This window comes from Phacochoerus africanus, chromosome 1, assembly GCF_016906955.1.
Source record: "Phacochoerus africanus isolate WHEZ1 chromosome 1, ROS_Pafr_v1, whole genome shotgun sequence".
NCBI classification, from domain to species: domain Eukaryota; kingdom Metazoa; phylum Chordata; class Mammalia; order Artiodactyla; family Suidae; genus Phacochoerus; species Phacochoerus africanus.
The window spans coordinates 213,971,781-213,991,980 of NC_062544.1; the positions used below are offsets into that span (position 1 = coordinate 213,971,781).

General features: G+C 41.6%; 1 protein-coding gene across 2 annotated transcripts in view; it reads left to right on the forward strand.

Annotated features, from left to right (window-relative positions):
* Nucleotides 1-4,430: 4,430 nt before the first annotated feature.
* Nucleotides 4,431-20,200, forward strand: part of RNF168 (ring finger protein 168) — a 29,766-nt gene continuing 13,996 nt past the window's right edge. The window contains exons 1-5 of one of the 2 annotated variants that reach the window (XM_047789688.1): nucleotides 4,431-4,704; nucleotides 5,026-5,362; nucleotides 15,232-15,308; nucleotides 15,896-16,075; nucleotides 17,006-17,127. In XM_047789688.1, coding sequence (XP_047645644.1) covers nucleotides 5,062-5,362; nucleotides 15,232-15,308; nucleotides 15,896-16,075; nucleotides 17,006-17,127 — 680 coding nt within the window. In that variant the 5' untranslated portion in view covers nucleotides 4,431-4,704; nucleotides 5,026-5,061. The remainder of the gene's footprint in view (nucleotides 4,705-5,025; nucleotides 5,363-15,231; nucleotides 15,309-15,895; nucleotides 16,076-17,005; nucleotides 17,128-20,200) is intronic. The other variant, XM_047789697.1, reaches the window with a different exon arrangement.

Genomic DNA, 20,200 nt, shown 5'->3' on the forward strand with positions numbered 1-20,200 from the left:
GTGGGTTAAGAACCCAACTAGTATCCATGAGGATGTGGGGTTTGATCCCTGGCCTCAATCAGCAGCTTAAGGATCCGTCATTGCCCCAAGCTGTGGCATAGGTCCCAGATGTGGCTTGGATCTAGCATTGCTGTGGCTGTGGCATATGCCAGCAGCTGCAGCTCCTATTGACCCCTGGCCCAGGAACTTCCATATGCCTTTGGTGTGGCCCTAAAAAGACAAAAAAAAAAAAAAGGGAGTTCCCATCATGGCACAGTGGAAACGTATCTGACTAGGAACCATGAGGTTGCGGTTCGATCCCTGGCCTTGCTCAGTGAGTAAAGGATCCGGCATTGCCCTGAGCTGTGGTGTAGGTCGCAGAATCCAGACATGGCTCGGATCCTGCATTGCTGTGGCTGTGGCGGAGGCCAGCGGCTACAGTTCTGATTCGACCCCTAGCCTGGGAACCTCCATATGCCGCCAGTGCAGGCCTAAAAGATGAAAAAAAAAAAAACAAGTGATAACATTGTTTAACTTAGAAAACTAAGAGGCTCAAAGTTAGGAGGAAGTCTTTTCTTTTTTTTTTTTTTTTTTTGCTTTTTTAGGGCCACACTCCCATGGCATATGGAGGTTCCCAGGCTAGGGGTCAAATCAGAGCTGTGGCAGCCAGCCTATACCACAGCCACAGCAACGCAGGATCCAAGCCACATCTACGACCTCCATCACAGCTCATTGCAACGCCAGATCCTTAACCCACTGAACAAGGCCAACGATTGAACCCGCGACCTCATGGTTCTTAGTCAATTCGTTTCTACAGCACCATGACGGGAACTCCAGCAGGAAGTCTTTTCATTGTCAATCCATTTTGTGGTTTTTGAATTTTGAACCATGTGAATGTATTATGTATTAAAAGATAAAGAAGCAAAAAAAAAACCCTAACATTTTGTATGTTGGTGTACATTTTCTCTCTAGTATATAGTACTACAGTTACTTCAACTAGAAAGGGAACTCACACTGACCATTTGTTTACATTTTTTGAATACCAAATGCCACATGTAGTAGGCGCTGTGAAGAACAGAAACAATTTAAGTGTGGACCCTGCCCTACAGGTAAAGCATTATTTGGGACGTACACATTCAGGAAAACCAGAATGAGTAGCTCTTTGTAGAGATGTTGGGTAGAGAAGAATGAGAATACGAGATGATGTGTTACCTTGGTTCCTCCAGAAATAGGTTGCTTGCCAGATACATGTACTCAGTCTTGTCCTTTTCTAGACACACTGTTTAGAGAAACCATGCCTTGCAAGTGTTACTGAACCAAATTTGGGTCTGCTCATTATGCAGCAAAGCCAATCTACGGGCACAGGGTTATGGTGAAGGAAGGTGCAGCATTTACTGCAGGGCACCAAGCAAAGAGAATGGTCAGTTTGTTCTTGGAAATACCAGAACTCTCCATGGCTTTCAGGGAAGGGTTTTATAGGCAATATTTGGTGTGGGAGTTGTAGCTCATGAACTTTCTTCTGATTGGTCAGTGGGGAGCTAACAGGGTAGTGTCTGGGGAGTCTTAATCATCGGACTTTCTGGTTCTAACCTGCATAGGTTCTTGTGATCAGCATGTAATCCCCATTCTCCACGGGGTGGGGGGAGTGGTGCTTAGTTTCAGATTATTATGTATATTACATGCAGAGGAGCTAGGACTGCTTGGTCATTGAGTACTATTTAAACCATCACTACTTTTTGACTGCTTTCCCTTTGTTTTTGCATTCTCTCATGTCCCTCACTAGTAACTGTTTGGTCTGCTCTTTGGAACTCAGGGAAGACCTAGGTAACAAAAGCCTTTTTTTCCCTACAACTGAGAAATGGGACAAAATGGAGCTTTTGTTCCTGGGAGGGGCCTGGAGGGTCCTTCTTGGTTTCAACCCCTCCTTTGCTTTGATACTCCCCATCCTGTTGGGATAAGAAATGAAGCACAGTTTTGGATTAAGAGGTTAGTCACAGGGAACTTTAGGGTTTGTGTGTGTGCATGTATGTGTGTGTGGGGGGGGGGCTTATTTTCAATAGAAAGGAAAGAGAATTATCTACTGTGCTCACTCTACTGTTTCCAACTGGCCAAAATTTGCTCTTTGGGGAGTGACCCCCCACCCCCAACACTTTCAGGATGCATCATCCGAGCCCTCCTAGCAGCCACTGGGAAGCCAGTGCCTGCACTGTCCAGTGCCATGTATCACAGTAGTCCAGAAATGGAAGGAGGAGCTAGAGATTCCAGAAATGCAACTGGTTAGTCCCAGTCAGAAGAAGGGACTGTGGGTCCAGAAAGTAAATAAGACCAGGGAAATCTGAGCAATGGATGAAATGTATCTATTACACAAGACACAGGTACAAGAAAAATAGAAATCTAAATGCAAGTGTTAGACAATAAGATTACAATAAAAAACACAATCACTAGGCAATATATGATTGAATTCAGAAGAAGGATATTATTGTGTGATGGAGAAATACCTTCTGGAGGAAGTACACTGAACTGATCCTTGAGGTAGGCAAAATCACAAAGCAACTTATTTAGGATAAATTGAGATTTCAAGCAATGGCCTGAAAGCACAAGATTTGCACAAGACAGTAAATGAATCACAACTGAATGTTTGAAAGAATAATGGGAGATTCCAAGGGAAAGGCATGTTGGCTCCATACTAGGGAGCCTGGAATCCCAGGCTAAGGATTGATACCATGGACAACTGGATGACAACTAGCTTAATGAAACACATTAAAAACAAAACAAAAGCTCCCAAAACACTTTACAAAAGACCCACACCTCCTAGTTTTGGCTTCATCTGGAAAACACTTACCTTCCCAGCCTGAATAACCTTAGCAAACCCCAAAGACCTTAAAGACTTTTCAGGCAGTGACTTTCTCTTCCTCCACAGCCTCTGTCTCAAACTGTAGGAGAAAATGTCCCTATAAAAAGGTAGAAAGGAGGAGTTCCCCTTGTGGCACAGTGGTTAAAGAATCCGACTAGGAACCATGAGGTTGCAGGTTCGGTCCCTGGCCTTGCCCAGTGGGTTGGGGATTCGGCGTTGCCATGAGCTGTGGTGTAGGTCACAGAGGAGGCTTGGATCCCGCGTTGCTGTGGCTCTGGCGTAGGCCAGCGGCTGCGGCTCCGATTCGACCCCTGGCCTGGGAGCCTCCATGTGCCGCGGGAGCGGCCCTAGAAAAGGCAAAAAGACAAAAAAAAAAAGGTAGAAAGGAGAGACGCCCCCCCCCCCGCCATGATGACTAAGCAAAGTCCAGCCAACTGCCCCTAACCACCCCTCCCTCACGCATCTGCTGCAGTAAGCTTGCTTCCGCATCTACTACCTTGCCTGACCTCACTCTGGTGCGCCAAGCAGGAGCTCGCAAGAGGTAGCCCATAAAAACTTTGTGGAAGACTTCTTCCGGGCTCAGACGCTGGAGAGCAATCTCCTCTGAGCCTGCCGGCATAATAAACGTGAGTTCTCCAACTTTCCCAGTGCTCACTTGGTTTCTCCCTGGGTAAAAGAGCTGAAACACTGCAGCCACAGGGCTGTCGCTAGAGCTGATACGCAGCAGCGCAGGGCTGCTGAGCAGCTGCCTTAACAAAACCAAGTGGAAAAACTTATTTCAAAATGCATAAAGTTAACATATTTTCCTTTTGACTTCTTTTGTAATTTTGATTGGTCTTGACTGAAATGAAACAATAAAGCAGTGCCTTATAATTGACGCACTTGTTGGCTAAGCCCCAGGATCCTGCCAGTCCTACAGTTTGTCTCCCAAGTACCTGTTAAATTGTAGCAAGTTTGCAGATTCTTTGACCACAGCCTTTCTCAGAAATCATCCTAGAGATGCTTTTACAAGAACTCTGGAAAGCGACCTAAGAGACTTCCTTACAAATGAAAAGAAACAAGGGTAGTTTGAGGAGTACTAAGGGAAGAATTTAAAAATTGTCAAGCTTTTTTTTGGGGGGGACCCACCCACTGCAGAGAAGTGACAGGACCACGGATCGAATCCAAGCCACAGGTAAGAACTATGCCGCAGCTTCAGCAACCTGGGGTCCCCAACCCACTGCACAGGGCGAAGGATCAAACTAGCCTCCGCGGCAAACCGGACCCTTAAAGCACTGCGCCACAGCGGGAACTCCATCGGCTTTTAATTTGCCTTTAAGTTTCACTTTTTCTGACAAGAGACCAACTTTGCGACATACCCTGATTTCCGCAGCCTCTGGGAGCAGAAATCAAGAGGGAAAAACTAAAGTGCACTCAATGTGACGACGTAGGGTCTGCGAAGCAAGGACTGCAACACACCGGGAAGACCAGCTCCGGGGGGGCGGGGCGCGGGGGCTCGGGTCGGGCAGCGCGCGCAGACTCGGAAGTCCCGCCCTAATGTTAGCCCTCTCTACCTTAGGTTGGTTCTCTAGGTGGGAGGGGCTGTTTTGGCGGGCAGTCGTGACGTCACTAGCCCTTGTCGGGTTGCTACAGCACGGCGCCAAGGTTAGGCTTTTGGGTAGATGGAAGAGAGGGAGGGGCGGGCTCAGAGCGCCCGGAAGGGCTCGCGCGCGGCCCCCGACAATGGTAAAACGGAAGTCCTACTTCTGCGGAGCTCCTCGTCCTGGCGGAAGAAGCGTTCTTCCTCTAGCGGTGGCTGCGTAGCTGCGCGCCTTTGCGGTCTGCGGCTTGGCTTCCGGGAGCTAAGGGAGCTACGGGAGCATCCTCACCTGGTAAGAGAAAGGAGGGGAACTTGGCGCGTGCCTCCTGCGGGGGCCAGAGAGCCCAGCATCCGCCCTGCCGCAACGGCTGTTAATGCTGGGAGCAGTCAAGGTTCATTTGTTTTCATTTCGGACTTTTGTCTTAACATGGACAAACACACTGCCTTCCACGGTCGTACTGTTTACCTGACCCTCAGAACACTTTTTTGCTTTAAGACATTTGATGTTCCCAGTCTCTGAATTCTGGTAGGCTACTGGGCATAAAATTTAAACACAAAACTTAATTTGCTTTCTCCGAACTTGGGCTGTAGATGAGGATTCTTTCTCTTTCAGGTGTTGATGTTGAATATGCCTTTTTAGCATATTAAAATGGCTGTACCCAAGGACGCCATCCCTTCTTTGTCGGAATGCCAGTGCCAGATCTGTGTGGAAATTCTATTTGAGCCTGTGACACTCCCTTGTAACCACACGCTGTGTAAACCATGCTTCCAGTCGACTGTCGAAAAAGCAAATTTGTGCTGCCCCTTCTGTCGCCGCCGAGTCTCTTCGTGGACTCGACACCGCACCCGAACAAATTCTCTTGTCAACATGGAACTGTGGAAGATAATTCAGAAACACTATCCAAAAGAATGCAAGCTTAGAGCCTCTGGGCAAGAATCAGAGGAAATTGGTGAGTAAAAATCCAGCTTGTTCATTGTCTAAAAACCAAAATCTTTTAAAAAGCGAATCATCACTAGTTTTTTTTTTTTTTAAGGATAAAAAAAGAAAATCTGGGTTAGTATTTGTCCAAATTTTTCACATCTTTGAGTTTAATGGGCCCTAAAATGTTGGTTAAGGTCACAATGGCAAGATTTGGTTCATTGTTAAAAGGCATAGGCTTAGTTTGGTCGGTGTTTGTTGGGTTAAAAATGAAAAGAAAACCAAAAAAAAAAAAGGAAACAAAAGAATTACCTACTAGGGTCTTAAGTCGTGTCAAAAGTTATATAAATAGTCACAGATGAGCAACAGTCAGTATGGCAACAGCAGAAGTAAGGAAACTGCTGGATTTTTTTTATTTTCAGTTACTTTTCTCTAACTTTCTTGCCTATACATCTCTATTCATTTAGTTCTTAAGCTTTCAACAAGCCTAAAATAGCTTTCTGTGGCCAGTTTCCTCTAGTTCAGTCATTTTTATTCAAAGCCCTCCACAGTGTGGACTTAACAACTCTTCATTTTGCCCCCAGACTTTAGCAGCTTGACCACTTATGTGGTCATTAAGCCCTACAGTGTTTCTTCTCCAGGCTTGAATGTGATGTGAATGCTCTGGTGTACTTGCTTCTTTTGGGAATTCTTTTTATTATGGTAAATAAAATTTGCCATTTTAACTATTTTTAAGTGTACAATTCAGTGTCATTAATTACTTTCACAGTGTTTGGAAACTGTCACCACTGTTCCCAAAACTTTCATCACACCAGACAACTTCTTTAACCATTAAGCATCCCATTCTCCTTACTCCATCCCACTCCTGCTTTTCGGAGTTTCTAATCTCTGTGAATTTGCTTGTTCTAGATAATTTATGTAAGTGTATTCATACAGCGAATGATCTGTTGTGTCTGTTTTCTTTCACTTAGCATAATGTTTCATGCAGCCTTCTCTTTCTTTCTTTCTTTCTTTCTCTTTTCTTTTCTTTTCCTTTTCTTTTTTTTAAAGGGCCAAACCTGTGGTATATGGAAGTTCCCAAGCTATGGGTTGAATCAGAGCTGCAGCTGCCTGCCTGTGCCACAGCCACAGCCGGAGCAATGCTGGATCCAAACTGCATCTGCAACCTACTCCACAGCTTGTGACAACATCAGCTCCTTTAACCCACTGAGTGAGGCTAAGGATCGAACCTGAATCCTCATAGATTCTAGTCGGGTTGTTAACCCACTGAGCTGCAACGGGAAGTCTACCACGTTCTATCTTTATCAGTACTCCATACCTTTTTATGGCTGAATAATATTCTACTCTATGGATATATTGTATTTTGTTCCTTCTTCCATTGTTGGACATTTGGGTAGTTTCCACCTTTTGGCTATTTCAATAGTACTGATATGAATATTCATGTGCAAGTGTTTGAATGTGTTTTCATTTCTTTTGTGTACATATCTAGGAGTGGAATTGCTGGATCATATGGTAATTCTATGTTTAGCTTTTTGAGGAACTGCCTGGCTAGTGTTTACCATTAAAATTGCCATTGTTTTCACGAGTGCCTTTAGACTTGGGCTAATCCATATTCTGTTCAATGTGAAGTCAGTGTCTTTGAGGGAAATCTTTGGAGCTCTCAGTTCTTACTGCCTGCCTTTTTTCCCTGGGCAAAACATCTGAGCCACTGCTCTCTAGCTGGAAGCAGAGACTACAGCTTATTTCTCTTTGTTGGAACAGGTCAGTGCATAGGCATGCTAGTTCTGGTCTCCTTGACTCTCCTAGAACTTTTTTTGCCCTATGAGTGGGCTGTAATGAGGGCAGTGGGGTCCCAGTTTCTTCTTGCTGTGCCTGAGTGGGAAGGGAATGGAGGAAGGAGCCCATGGTCAGCTCCACTCAGCTCTGCAACAAGGACTGAGCTGGAAGCCTTAAGAAGTGCTGATATTCTGCCCTCCTGGAGGGATGCTCTCTGGGAGCTGGGGAGACTAGGAGCCTTGTCTTGGCCACACCCACTTGGAGTGGAGCTTGCCTCTTGTTGAGTTTGGTAGGGGGAGAGCAGGTTGTGGCTGAAGTGCTGCAAATTTTTACTTTTCTTACTGAGCTTTAGTAGTTTTGGGGTGGGAGGGAAGTATTTCTTCTTTTGCTCTATGCTCATAGGACAGCTTCCAAGGGCCTTTAATTCAACCAGTTTTTAATACTTTCTCCCGTTATGCCTGTATTGTTGAAAAAACAGGTGTGTGAGCTCTCCTTACTCTGCCGTTCTGGAAGTTGATCCTCTTCACTTTGCTTTTCATGTAGATTTTATTGAAGTATAACATACATGTAAAAATGTGCACATCATAACAGTGAATTTTCAAAGTGAACATGTCTATGTAACCAGCACATACTGATTACTGTGTTGTATTGATATTAAATAGTGAAAAATTCTGTGTTCTGTTTGGCTGTTATGAAGAGTGCCATTGTGAACATTTTTATACTTGTATTTTGGTGAACATATGTCTACATTTCTGTTGGATATAGAGTGGAATTTGTGGGTCATAGAATGTAGATAAAGTTAAGTCCTTTTCTGTGCTAATGAGAATATGTCCTTTGATTAAATCTCTAGCTTTGTTCCTTCCCAAACCTAATGAGGGTAAGACTATCAATGAGGTTACTAAGTAGCATTGCTTCTGGTAAATATTATCCTGATTGAAAATTGCCCCACTGGAGTTCCCATCGTGGCCCGACGTGGCTCAGCAGAAAAGAATCTGACAAGCATCCATAAGGATGCAGGTTCGATCCCTGGCCTTGCTCACCTGGTTAAGGATCCTGCATTGCTGTGAGCCGTGGTGTAGGTCACAGATGTGGCTTGGATCTGGCGTGGCTGTGGCTGTGGCGTAGGCCAGCAGCTACAGCTCCAATTCGACCCCTAGCCTGGGAATCTCCATAAGCCGCAGGCATGGCCTTAAAAAGACCAAAAAAAAAGAAAAAGAAAATTGCCCCTCAATTGGGAGGAATGATAGTACTGATTGGGATACTGTGCTTTGTGCTTCTGTTGAGTGTAGTGACTGTGGTAACTGGGAACATTCCTTGTGGGGAACCTGTGCCTGTATTGCTGCTACAAAAGATTTTGGCTTCTGTGGAGCAAGGGTTACCTGGCTTTCTTGCTTTCATGCTGTTAGATTGATGCCAAATGTGGCCTTATGGTCCTTTTCTGGGTTTGAATGTTTAGTAGAGCCTAAGACCATCCCTTGGTGGGTGTTACAGGTACAGTAAGCCTCAGGAGATACTGTCAAGCTGCATCAAAATGGTTTTACCAATTGATGTTCCTACCAGTAGTGTATGAGAGTTGTAGTTGCATCACATCCTTGCCAACACTTGGTTTTTCCTTTTCTTTCTTTCTTTTTTAAAGAAACTTTGGTAGAATACTTTTTTCAGCATTTTATTATGAAAAGGTTTTAATATATAGAAAAGTTGAAAGGATTTTATGGTGAAATCTCACATACCCATAATCAGATGCGACAGTTAACTGTGTTTGTTGTCGTATGTCTTTTCATCTATCCACCCATCAATCTTTTTTCCATTTCCCCTTAAAGATACATATAGTTAGAGATCATGATGAGCTTATAGCTGGAGTTCCCATCATGGCTCAGTGGAAATGAAGCCATGAAGATGCAGGTTCAATTCCTGTCCTAGCTCAGTGGGTTAAGGATCTGCTGTTGCTGTCAGCTGTGCTGTAGGTTGAGGATGCGGCTTGAATCTGGTGTTGCTGTGGCTGTGTTAAAAAGACCAAAAAAAAAAAAAGTTTAGCTTATAGCTTTTTTCTTCCAATGTAGAATTTACATATAGTTGAAATGTACAAATCTTTTTTTTTTTTTTTTGGCTGCACCTGTGGCATGTGGAATTTCCCAGGCCAGAGACTGAACCTGCATCACAGCTGTGATCCAAGCCACTGCAGTGACAAGGCAGGATCCTTAACCCTCTGTATCACAAGAGAATTCCTAAAATATGCAAATCTTTTTTTTTTTTTTTTTCCTTTTTTAGGGCTGTGCCTTTGGCATATGAAGTTCCCAGGCTAGGGGTCGAATCAGAGCTACAGCTGCTGGCCTACGCCACAGCCACAGCAACACCAGATCCGAGCTACTTCTGTAACCTACACCACAGTTCACGACAGTGCCGGATCTTTGACCCACTGAGCAGGGCGAGGGATCAAACCCGCATCCTCATGGATGCTAGTTGGGTTTGTTTTTGCTTCACCACAATGGGAACTCCACCATGCAAAAATCTTTGATGCAAGTTTCTTTTACTTAGTATAATGTTCCGCACTCATCCCTGTTGTGGTTATAGTTTATTTTATAGTAGTTTATGTTATAGTTTATATAATTTATTTTCATAGTAGTTTATTTCTTTTTAAGTATCATTCTGTATTTTGTTGGTTGTTCTCCAGTTCGTGGTCCCAGCTTTTGGCTATTATGAATAAAGTTGCTGTGAAGACTTTTTTTTTTTTTTTTTTTTTTGTCTTTTTACAGCTGCACCTGTGGCATATGGAAGTTCCCAGGCTAGGGGTCGAATCAGAGCTGTAGCTGCCAGCCTACACCTCAGCCACAGCAATGTGGGATTTTTAACCCACTGAGCAAGGCCAGGGATTGAACCCAAGTCCTCATGGATACTAGTTGGGTTCATTACCACTAAGCCATGATGGGAACTCCGCTGTGAAGATTCTTATACAAGTTTATTTTCGTGGTCATGTATTCTTTTTTTTTCCCCTTGAGCAAATACTTATGGGTGGAATTGCTCAGTTATAGAGTAGGTATACATTTGATTGTAAAATAAGCTACAGGGAGTTCCTGTTATGGCTTAACGGGTTAAGAACCAGACTAGTATCCATGAGGCTGCAGGTTTGATCTCTGGCCTCTCTCATTGGGTTAAGGATCTGTCATTGCTGTGAGCTTCAGTGAAGTTCACAGATATGGCTTGGGTCTGGTGGTGCTGTGGCTGTTTTGTAGGCCAGCAGCTGCAGCTTTGATTCCACCCCTAGCCCGGGAACTTCCATATGCTGCAGGTGCAGTGCTAAAAAGACAAAGAAATAAACTACCAGATCATTTTCCAAAGTGGTTGTATTATTTTCTAATTCCAGCAACAATGTACACACTTTCCGGTTTCTGCACATTTGTGTTAGTTGTAACAAAGTATATAGGTTGGGTTGCTTAAACAGTAGAAATTTATTTCTCAGTTCCCGAGCTGGGACGTCTAAGACCAAGGTGGGGGCCGATTGGGTTCCTAGTGTGGGCCCGCTTATTATGTTCTCACATAACGAAGAGCTAACTAGCTCTCTGGTCTGTTATAAGGGTGCTAATGCCATTGTTGAGGTCTCTACACCTCATGACCTCCCAAAGGCCCCACCTCCAGATACTATGACATTGAATTAGGGTTTTGATGCAAATTTGGAGGGGATCCTTCAGTTAACTTAGAACATTTTTACCAACATTTGCTATTACCTATCTATTTCATTTTAATTGTTCTGATGGATTTGTGGTAGTACTATCTCCTTGTAGTTTTAATTTGTATTTCTCAGGTAACTAATGATGTTGAGTCTTTTGTTTTTCATTGGCCGACCATTTGTATATCTTCCATGGAAGTGCCTGCTTGAATCTTTTTCCCTTTTTCTTCTCTTCATATCATTGAGTTGCAGGAGTTCTTTGGGCTTTTTGTTTGTTTGTTTGTTTGTTTTAATTGCCTCACGTGTGACAGAGGTTCCTGGGCCAGGGGTCAAATTGGAGCTGCAACTCCATCCTATGCCACAGCTTGCAGCAATGCTGGATCCTTAACCTGCTGAGCCCCAGTGGGAACTCCAGGAGTTCTGTGTATGTGTTTGTTATATATCAGTACTTTGCCAGATATGTTTTGTGAGTATTTTCTGTGATTTGCATATTCATTTATAAAACTCTTTTGATGAGCTGTAGTTTTTAATTTTCTTGAAGTCTAATTCATAAAGTTTTCTTTTTATGGCTGTTACTTTGTGTCCTATCTAAGAAGACTCTGTATAGGAATATGAAAATACTCCCTTTTTTTTTCCTAAAAGCTTTATAGCTTAAACCTTATATTTAGGCCTATTGTCCATTTCAAATTAAGTTTTGAATAGTGTGAGATAGAGGTTGAGGTTAATTTTTTCCTTATGAATATCAGTTATTCCTATATCTCTTGTGAAGGTTTTCCTTGTGTGGATCTCTTCTATTCCATTGATTGATTTGTTGATTTTAATGTTAAATCACAGTGTCTTAATTACCGTAGCTTTATGGTACTGAGATAGACTGGAACCTGGGACTCTTTATTGTAGTACTTGCACCTGGACAAACTTCGCCTCCAGCAACAAATGCCAAAAAAATCAATAAGGGACTAAAAATAATTACATGCGTGTACACTTGGGGCAAATTGTGAGCGATACAATACAAAAAGGCCAAAACCCAACGGCCACTTTTTTTTGTTTGTTTTTCTTTTCAAACCACTATTTTCCCATTTATTTTGGTCAGGAAACAGTCCTATTCTTCAGAGGCCTGTAGATTGACTCCCACCAACCCCCTCCCCCAACTGCTACTTTTGAGGAGCAAAAGGAGGGTATTATGCATGATCCTTGCACTACAGCACCACCAATGTAGTGAGCAGATCACTTACCTAACCTACCCCTCAGGGAGCAAACAAGGGTACCTGTTAACTTGTTCTCACTCCCTTGTGTCTGGCCTCTTAATCAATTTCTATTGATTGAATACTCCAAGAGCCTAGGCCGGTAATAGTAAACCTCAAAGGCACACAGTGGTAATTCTCCAACTGTTTCATGTTTACTTTGAGTATTCTAAGTCCTTTCTAATTCCATGTAAATTTTTTAATCAATCTGTCAGTTTCTACTGAAAGCCTTGTGGGAGTTTAATTGTGGTTGCATTGATGCTAAAGATCAAATCGGGGAGAATTGACAAAATAACATACAGAGCCCTCTACCCATGAAAATATTGTATCTCTCCATATTTCTCTCAGTAGTGATTTGTAATTTTTCACTGAGGTTACATTACATATTGTTACATGTAACATAACAAAAAGATAGCTTGAATTCCGTACTTCTGAATGTGAGCTTATTTGGAAATGAGGCCTTTACAGAGGTGATCAAGTTAAGGCCATTAATGGATGGGCCCTAACCCATTATGACTGGTATCTTCATAAAAGAGGAAAATTTGGAGTTCCTGTTGTGGCTCAGTGGCAGTGAACCCGACTAGTATCCATGAGGATACAGGTTCGATCCCTGGCCCCACTCAGTGGGTTAAGGATCTAGCGTTGCCGTGAGCTGTGGTGTAGGTCTCAGACACGCTGTGGTGCTGTGGGCTATGGCGTAGGCCAGCAGCTGCAATTCCAGTTTGATCCCTAGCCTGGGAACTTCCATATTCCTGGAGTGCAGCCCTAAAAAGCAAAAAAAGGGAAAGAAATAGTTCACAAATAGCAAATACTTGCTGCATGTAGATACTGGAAGCATATTAAGGCAATTTAAATTTGTTGTGTCTTTGAAAAAGTTACTAACCTTAGTTTAGATTTATCTGTGCACAAATCAGTAAACTTTAAAAATCTCAGTAGTTACATTAAAAATTTAAAAAAAATTACCATTCTCTGCTTGCTGTAGAGTAATTAAGCATCTTCTGTAAATTGCATGTTCCTTTCCTTTGCCCATTGTTGTAGTGTTTATCTCAATGTGTAGAAGTTCTTGTTATATTCTGGATATTAATTCTCTATTGATTTATATATTTGCTAATAACTTCTTTCTGTTTATTTTAACTGTGTGATGTTTATCCTTATATACAAGTTTTGTTTGGGGATTTCTGTTTTTTGTTTTTTGTTTTTGTTTTTTAGAAAATCTACCCTATCTTAAGATTTTGAATTTATTGCTTATATTTTCTTCAGTTATAGTTTCCATTAGTATTTATTTATTTGCCTTTTTTTTGGCCTTTTCCAGGGCCGTTCCCACGGCATATGGAGGTTCCTAGGCTAGGGGTCGAATCGTAGCTGTAGCCTCTGGCCTTTGCCAGAGCCACAGCAACATGGGATCCGAGCCACACCTGCAACCTACACCACCACTCAGGGCAATGCAGAATCCTTAACCCACTGAGCAAGGCCAGGGATCAAACCTGCAACCTCTTGGTTCCTAGTCAGATTCGTTAACCACTGCACCACTCGCCACTATGGGAACTCCTAAATTTTTTTTTAATTCACCTGGAATCTGAGTGTTGTACAAGATAGACATCTTACTTTTTTTTCTGCTGGGAGTTGACAGAACCACGCTGCTTGAGAAATGATATATCCTCATTGCATACTGTTGCCCTAATGAAATGCTTGTTTTTCAGAGCCGTTTTGGAGTTTTCATTTTTTTTTTAACTTTTTTTATAATAATTTTTTTTAAGTATAGTTGATTTACATTGTTGTGTTAGTTTCAGAGCTACAGCAAAGTGATTAAATTATAAGTATACATATTTTTTTCTGATTCTTTTCTCATATAATTTATTACAAAATATTGAGTATAGTCCCCTATGCTTATACAGTAGATTCTTGTTGGTTATCTATTTTACATATAGTAGTGTATGTATGTTTGTTTGTTTGCTTTTTTGGGCCACACCCGCAGCATATGGAGATTCCCAGGCTCGGGGTCGAATCAGCTGTAGCCTCGGCCTATGCCACAGCCACAGCAAGATCAGATCCGAAATACGTCTGCGACCTACACCACAGCCCACAGCAACACCAGATATTTAACCCACTGAGCGAGGCCAAGAATTGAACCCGCAACCTCATGGTTCCTAGTTGGATTCATTTCCACTGCACTCCCAGTGTATCTATGTTTTCAACTGTTTCTTTTTTTTTTTAATGTGCTTTTCAATTAAAAAAAAAAATTTTTTTTTTTTTTTTTTTTGGCTGTGCCTGCGGCGTGTGGAAGTTCCTGGGCCAGGAATCAAACTCAAGCCACAGCAGTGACAAAGCTAAAGCCTTAACCATTAGGCCACCAGGGAACTCTTTTAACTGTTTCTCGATAGCTATGTCAGTACCATCCTTTCTTAATTTAATTCTATTTAATTATGTGTTTTGAAATCTAGTATAGTAAATCCTTTTTCGTTGTTTTCTTTTCCTTTTTTTGCTTTTTAGGACCACAACTGCAGCATAAGGAAGTTCCCAGTCTAGGGGTTAAGTTGGAGCTGTAGCTGCCGGCATAGGCCACAGCCACAGCAATGCCAGATCTGAGCTTTGTCTGAGACCTACACCACAGCTCATGGCAATGCCAGATCCTTAACCCACTGAGCAACGCTAGGGATCAAACCTAGATCCTCATGGATACTAGTCAGATTCTTAACCCACTGAGCCACAGTGAGAGCTCCCTCATTGTTCTTTTTCTAAATTATTTTAGCTAGTTTTTATTGTAAGTACGTATAAAGTGATTTACTTTTTATCATTTTGTGTATTGTGGTAAAATTTACATAACAAAGTTTACCATTTTTAAATATACAGTTAAGTGGCATTAAGTACATCATACTGGTGTGCAACCGTCTCCAGAACTTTTTTATCTTTTGCAATTGAAATTGTGCCCATTACACGATAGCTCCCCAATTCCCCCTCCCTCTAACCCCCTTTTACTGTTATTTTAATGACCTCTTGGGCAAGAGCTAAGTGTATGTATTCATATGCCATTTTGAACCAGAAGACCTCTGGCCTTTCTTTCAAAAGAAATTTCCTAAAATGATATTGCAATAGCTGTTAATAATTATACATTTATTTTAATTTTGCATTTTGTATTAATACAGGTTTAATGGAAAATCAAAGCAGCTAGCCATAGAATTCTTTGTTGCCTATAATATTTTCTTTCTTGATCTTAAACAGTTGATGACCATCAACCAGTCCGCCTATTAAGTAAACCTGGGGAATTAAGAAGAGAATATGAAGAGGAGATAAGCAAGGTAGGTACTCTTTTTTGGAAAAATTCTCTACTGTATTTTTTATACATTTACTATTTTTATTAAGAAATATTGCATACGATGTAGATGAAACTAGAGACTCTCATACTAAGTGAAGTAAGTCAGAGAAGGACAAATACCATATGATATCACTTATATCTGGAATCTAATATATGGCACAAACGAACCTATCTACAGAACAGAAATAAATTCATGGACTTGGAGAACAGACTTGTGGTTGCCAAAGGAGAGGGGGATGGACTGGGAGTCTGGGGTTAGTAGATGCAAACTATTGCATTTGGGGTGGATAAGCAATGAGATCCTGCTGTATTGCACAGGGAACTATATCTAGTCACTTGTGATGGAACATGATGGAAAATAATGTGAGAAAAAGAATGTGTGTATGTATGTGTACATGTGTGTATATGTGTGTGTGTGTGTATGACTGGGCCACTTTGCTGTATAGCAGAAGTTGACAGAACATTGTACATCACCTATAATAGAAAAAAATAAAATTGTACACACAAAAAAAATTTGCATGTGTACTAAAAAGTTCAGAGAAGGATTGTCAGTTATTAATCATTTTTAAGGTAGAGGCAGAGCGACGAGCCAATGAGGAAGAAGAAAACAAAGCCAGTGAAGAATATATACAGAGGTTATTGGCAGAGGAGGAAGAAGAGGAAAAACGACAGGCAGAAAATAGGCAAAGGGAGATGGAAGAACAGCTGAAAAGTGATGAAGAGCTGGCAAGAAAGCTAAGTCTTCATATTGTAAGTTTTAAGAAAAAACTTTGGTTTAATGTTCCTATTGCTTTGAATGTGTGATTTTGAACAATCTAAAGAAGTGTTCACCGTAACTAGAAACTATTTCTGACATATTTGCTCTCCTTAACATTTTTTGGAAGGAGTTCCCATTGTAGAGCAGTGGAAACAAATCCGACTAGCATCCATGAGGACTTGGGTTTGGTCCCTGGCTTCATTCAGTGGGTTAAGGATCCCACATTGCTGTGGCTGTGGTGTAGGCCAGCAGCTGTAGTTCCAATTCGACCTCTAGCATGGGAAATTCTTTATGACTCAGGTACAGCTCTAAAAAGCAAAAAAACACAAATTTGGGGCATATCATTACATTCTTGCTCTAACCCAAATATACTTTAAAAAAAAAAAAAACACCTTTTTTTAATATGTTATTAGTAAGTTTAATTATGTAGGAAGGCTATTGAGTGAAAAATGCCCTTTCCCCCTCTCAATTCTCTACCCTCATTTCTGTTCCATTATATCAGGGCTTTCCCCAAAGGTGAGCAGTATTAATAGTTTCTTATGACTTTTTTTTTCCACCTATAAAGGATGTATGAATAACACTTTTTTCCTAACCTTTTTCACTCAATATTTCTTAAGACTTTTTTTATTACTACATATAATCTATCTATAATTCTTTTTTTTTTGTTAGCAGAGATATTCAGCTAACAAGATTAGTATCACCATATTCTTTGTGTTTATAATGTAGATGAAAACATAATTTAGACCAAGATAAACTCAATCTTATTTATACTAATTTTTGCATGGTCAGTATTAGTCAAAGGTTGTATAGAATTTACACATGAGCATAATTCCTTAAATGTCTATTGTGGATTCTGAATTAATTAACCAAATCAATAGCTTATTTTATTTTAAAATTGTTTTATGCTTTTTCTGTTGTTGAAGAACAATTTCTGTGGCGGAAGTGTCTTGGCATTGCCCTTGAATTCCAAAAAATCTGATCCAGTCACAACAAAGTCACAAAAGAAAAATAAGAACAAGCCAACAAACACTGGAGATATTGAAAAGTAAGTGAATGTGACTATTTATGAGTTTATTTATTGACCACTTGCTTCATGCCAATGGTTTTTGTTCATAGAGTCTACTACTTATCAAAATTTTGTGCATCAGCTCTTCATGAAAACTGTCCAGGGAGTTCCTGTTGTAGTGCAGCAGAAACAAATCCGACTAGTATCCATGAGGATGTAGGTTTGATCCCTGGTCTTGCTCAGTGAGTCAGGGATCTGGTGTTGCCGTGAGCTGTGGCATAGGTTGCAGGTGTGGCTCGGATCCCGTGTTGCTGTGGCTGTGGTGTGGGCTGGCAGCTGTAGCTCCAATTTGACCCCTAGCCTGGGAACTTCCACGCAGCAGGTGCGGCCCTATAAACAAAAAAGAAAGAAGAATGGAAGGAAGAGAAAAGAAAAGAAAAGAAAAAAGAAAACTGTCCAGATGATCTGAGCCTGATGTAAAGTGAAAATAAGAGAGATGTGCATGTACCTTAGATTTCTGGCTGGCGTGAAGAGACTTGCGAAGCCTGTTTTATCTTGTTGGCTCCGATTTCCATGTTGTTCCCATTTCCTCAAAATTAATCGATTGGACTCCCTTTTCTTTTGGTTTAGATTCACATGAGAAAAGCGAGTCCCCTAAAAGGTCATCTTCATTAGTGGAGTTTACAGTGTGGCATCTAGATCATCCCCCCTCCCCCTCTTTTTCCCAGTTTGTGTTTTATGTTTCTTCTCTACTGTACAGAAAACACAAGTCAGGTAGTCAACGATGAGGTGAATTTAGTTGCCCTACAATGTCCCTCTAGCAGCAGGAGGAGTTGATGAACTGCAGTTTAGACTTCAAAAACATGTAGGGGCTTTTGGTAAGAATAAACTGGTGAATTTAAAAGCAAAAATTTAAACTGAGAAACTAGTGAATTAAAGTTAGAAACAGATAAAGTCTAGTCTCTAGAATGAATGTATAAAGAACTCTTATATACATCAACAACAAACTAGGTAGAAGTGATGGTTGCACAACTTTATGACTGTACTAAATATACACTTTTTTTTGTCTTTTTTGCTATTTCTTGGGCTGCTGCCACGGCATATGGAGGTTCCCAGGCTAGGGGTCGAATCGGAGCTGTAGCCACCAGCCTACGCCAAAGCCAGAGCCACAGCAACGCGGGATCCGAGCCATGTCTGCAACCTATACCACAGCTCACGGCAATACAATACCGGATCAATACCGGATTGTTAACCCACTGAGCAAGGGCAGGGATCAAACCCTCAAGTTCACAGTTCCTAGGCGGATTCGTTAACCACTGCGCCACGACAGGAACTCCCCACTTTTTTTTTTTAAAAGCTCCATCCATACCTGTGCCATATGGAAGTTCCCAGACTAGGGGTTGCATTGGAGCTGCAGCTGCCAGCCTGCCACCACAGCCATAGCAACACTAGATCCAACTCCTAATGTACACTTTAAAACGGTTAATTTTAACATGAATTTTACCTTAAATTTAAAATAATTAACAGAAAGATCACTAAAGTGTTTGAAAATTAAAAAAAACTACTACGGAGTTCCCACTGTGGCTCAGCGGTAATGAACCCGACTAGTATCCATGAGGATGTGGGTTCGATCCCTGGCCTTGCTCAGTGGGTTAAGGATCTGGCGTTGCCATGAGCTGTGGTGTAGGTCGCAGATGCAGCTAAGATCCTGTGCTCTATGGCTGTGCCTGTGGCTGTGGCCGGCAGTTGCAGATCTGACTTGACCCCTAGTGGGAACTTCCATATGCCCCAAGTGAAGCCCAAAAAAGAGGGGAAAAAAAAAGCAAAACTACTAAATAACTGGTTAAAGAGTAAAAGCTTTTTTTATTTTTATGGCTGCATCTGTGGCGTATGGAAGTTCTAGATTAGGGTCTAATCGGAGCTACACCTATGGCCTATACCACAGCCATAGAGACACAGGATCTTAGCTGCATCTGTGACCTACGCCACAGCTCATGGCAACGCCAGATCCTTAACCCACTGAGCAAGGCCAGGGATCGAACCCACATCCTCATGGATACTAGTCGGGTTCATTACTGCTGAGCCACAGTGGGAACTCCGAAAGAGTAAATCTTGATGGAAATATAGAACTGAAAGTATTATACATCAGAACTTCTGAGATATGGCTGAAACAATATTCAGAAGGCATTAAATACTGTATCAGAAAAAAAAGTAAGATTGAAAATATACCTAAAGTGGCAGATCTATAGCAAAAACAAAGCAGACTCACAGACTGGTTTCTAGTGGTTACCAGTGAGAAGGGAGGGAGGAGGAGAAATAACAGGAATAGGGGATTAAGAGCTACAAGCTATTAAATATAAAATAAGCTATAGGGGTAGTTCCCTTGTGGTTCAGTGGGTTAAGTATCTAGCATTGTCACTGCTATGGCTCTGGTTACTGCTGTGGCACAGATTTCATCTCTGGCCCAGGAACTTCTGCATGCCATTGGTATGGCCATAAATAATTAATTAATTAAGCCACAAGGATGTTTTATACAACATGGAGAATATAGAAAATATATTACAGCAACTGTAAATGGAATATAACCTTTGTTTTTTTTTAAATTTAGTTTTATTTTTTTTCCTTTTAGGGCCACACCCATGTCATACGGAAGTTCCCCGGCTAGGGGTCAAATCAGAGCTGCAGCTGCCAGCTTGTACCTTAGCCACAGCAACACTAGATCCGAGCTGCATCTGTGAACTGTACCAAAGCTTGCGGCAATGTTGGATCCTTCACTCACTGAGTGAGGCCAGGAATCAAACCCACATCCTCATGGAAACTAGTCGGATTCTTATCAGATTGTTAACCCACTGAGCCACAATGGGAACTCCTGGAATATAACCTTTAAAAATTTTGTATCATTATATTGTACACTTGTAATTTCTATAATGTTGTATATCAACTGTACTTCAGTTAAAGAAGAAAGAAAGGCTGGAGTTCCTTGGTGGTTCAGTGGGTTGAAGATCCAGCACTGTCTATCACTGCTGTGGCTCTGATTACTACTGTCCATGTGGGTTTGATCTTTGGCCTGGGAATTTTGGTGTGCCAAGGGCGTGGCCAAAAAAAAAAAAAA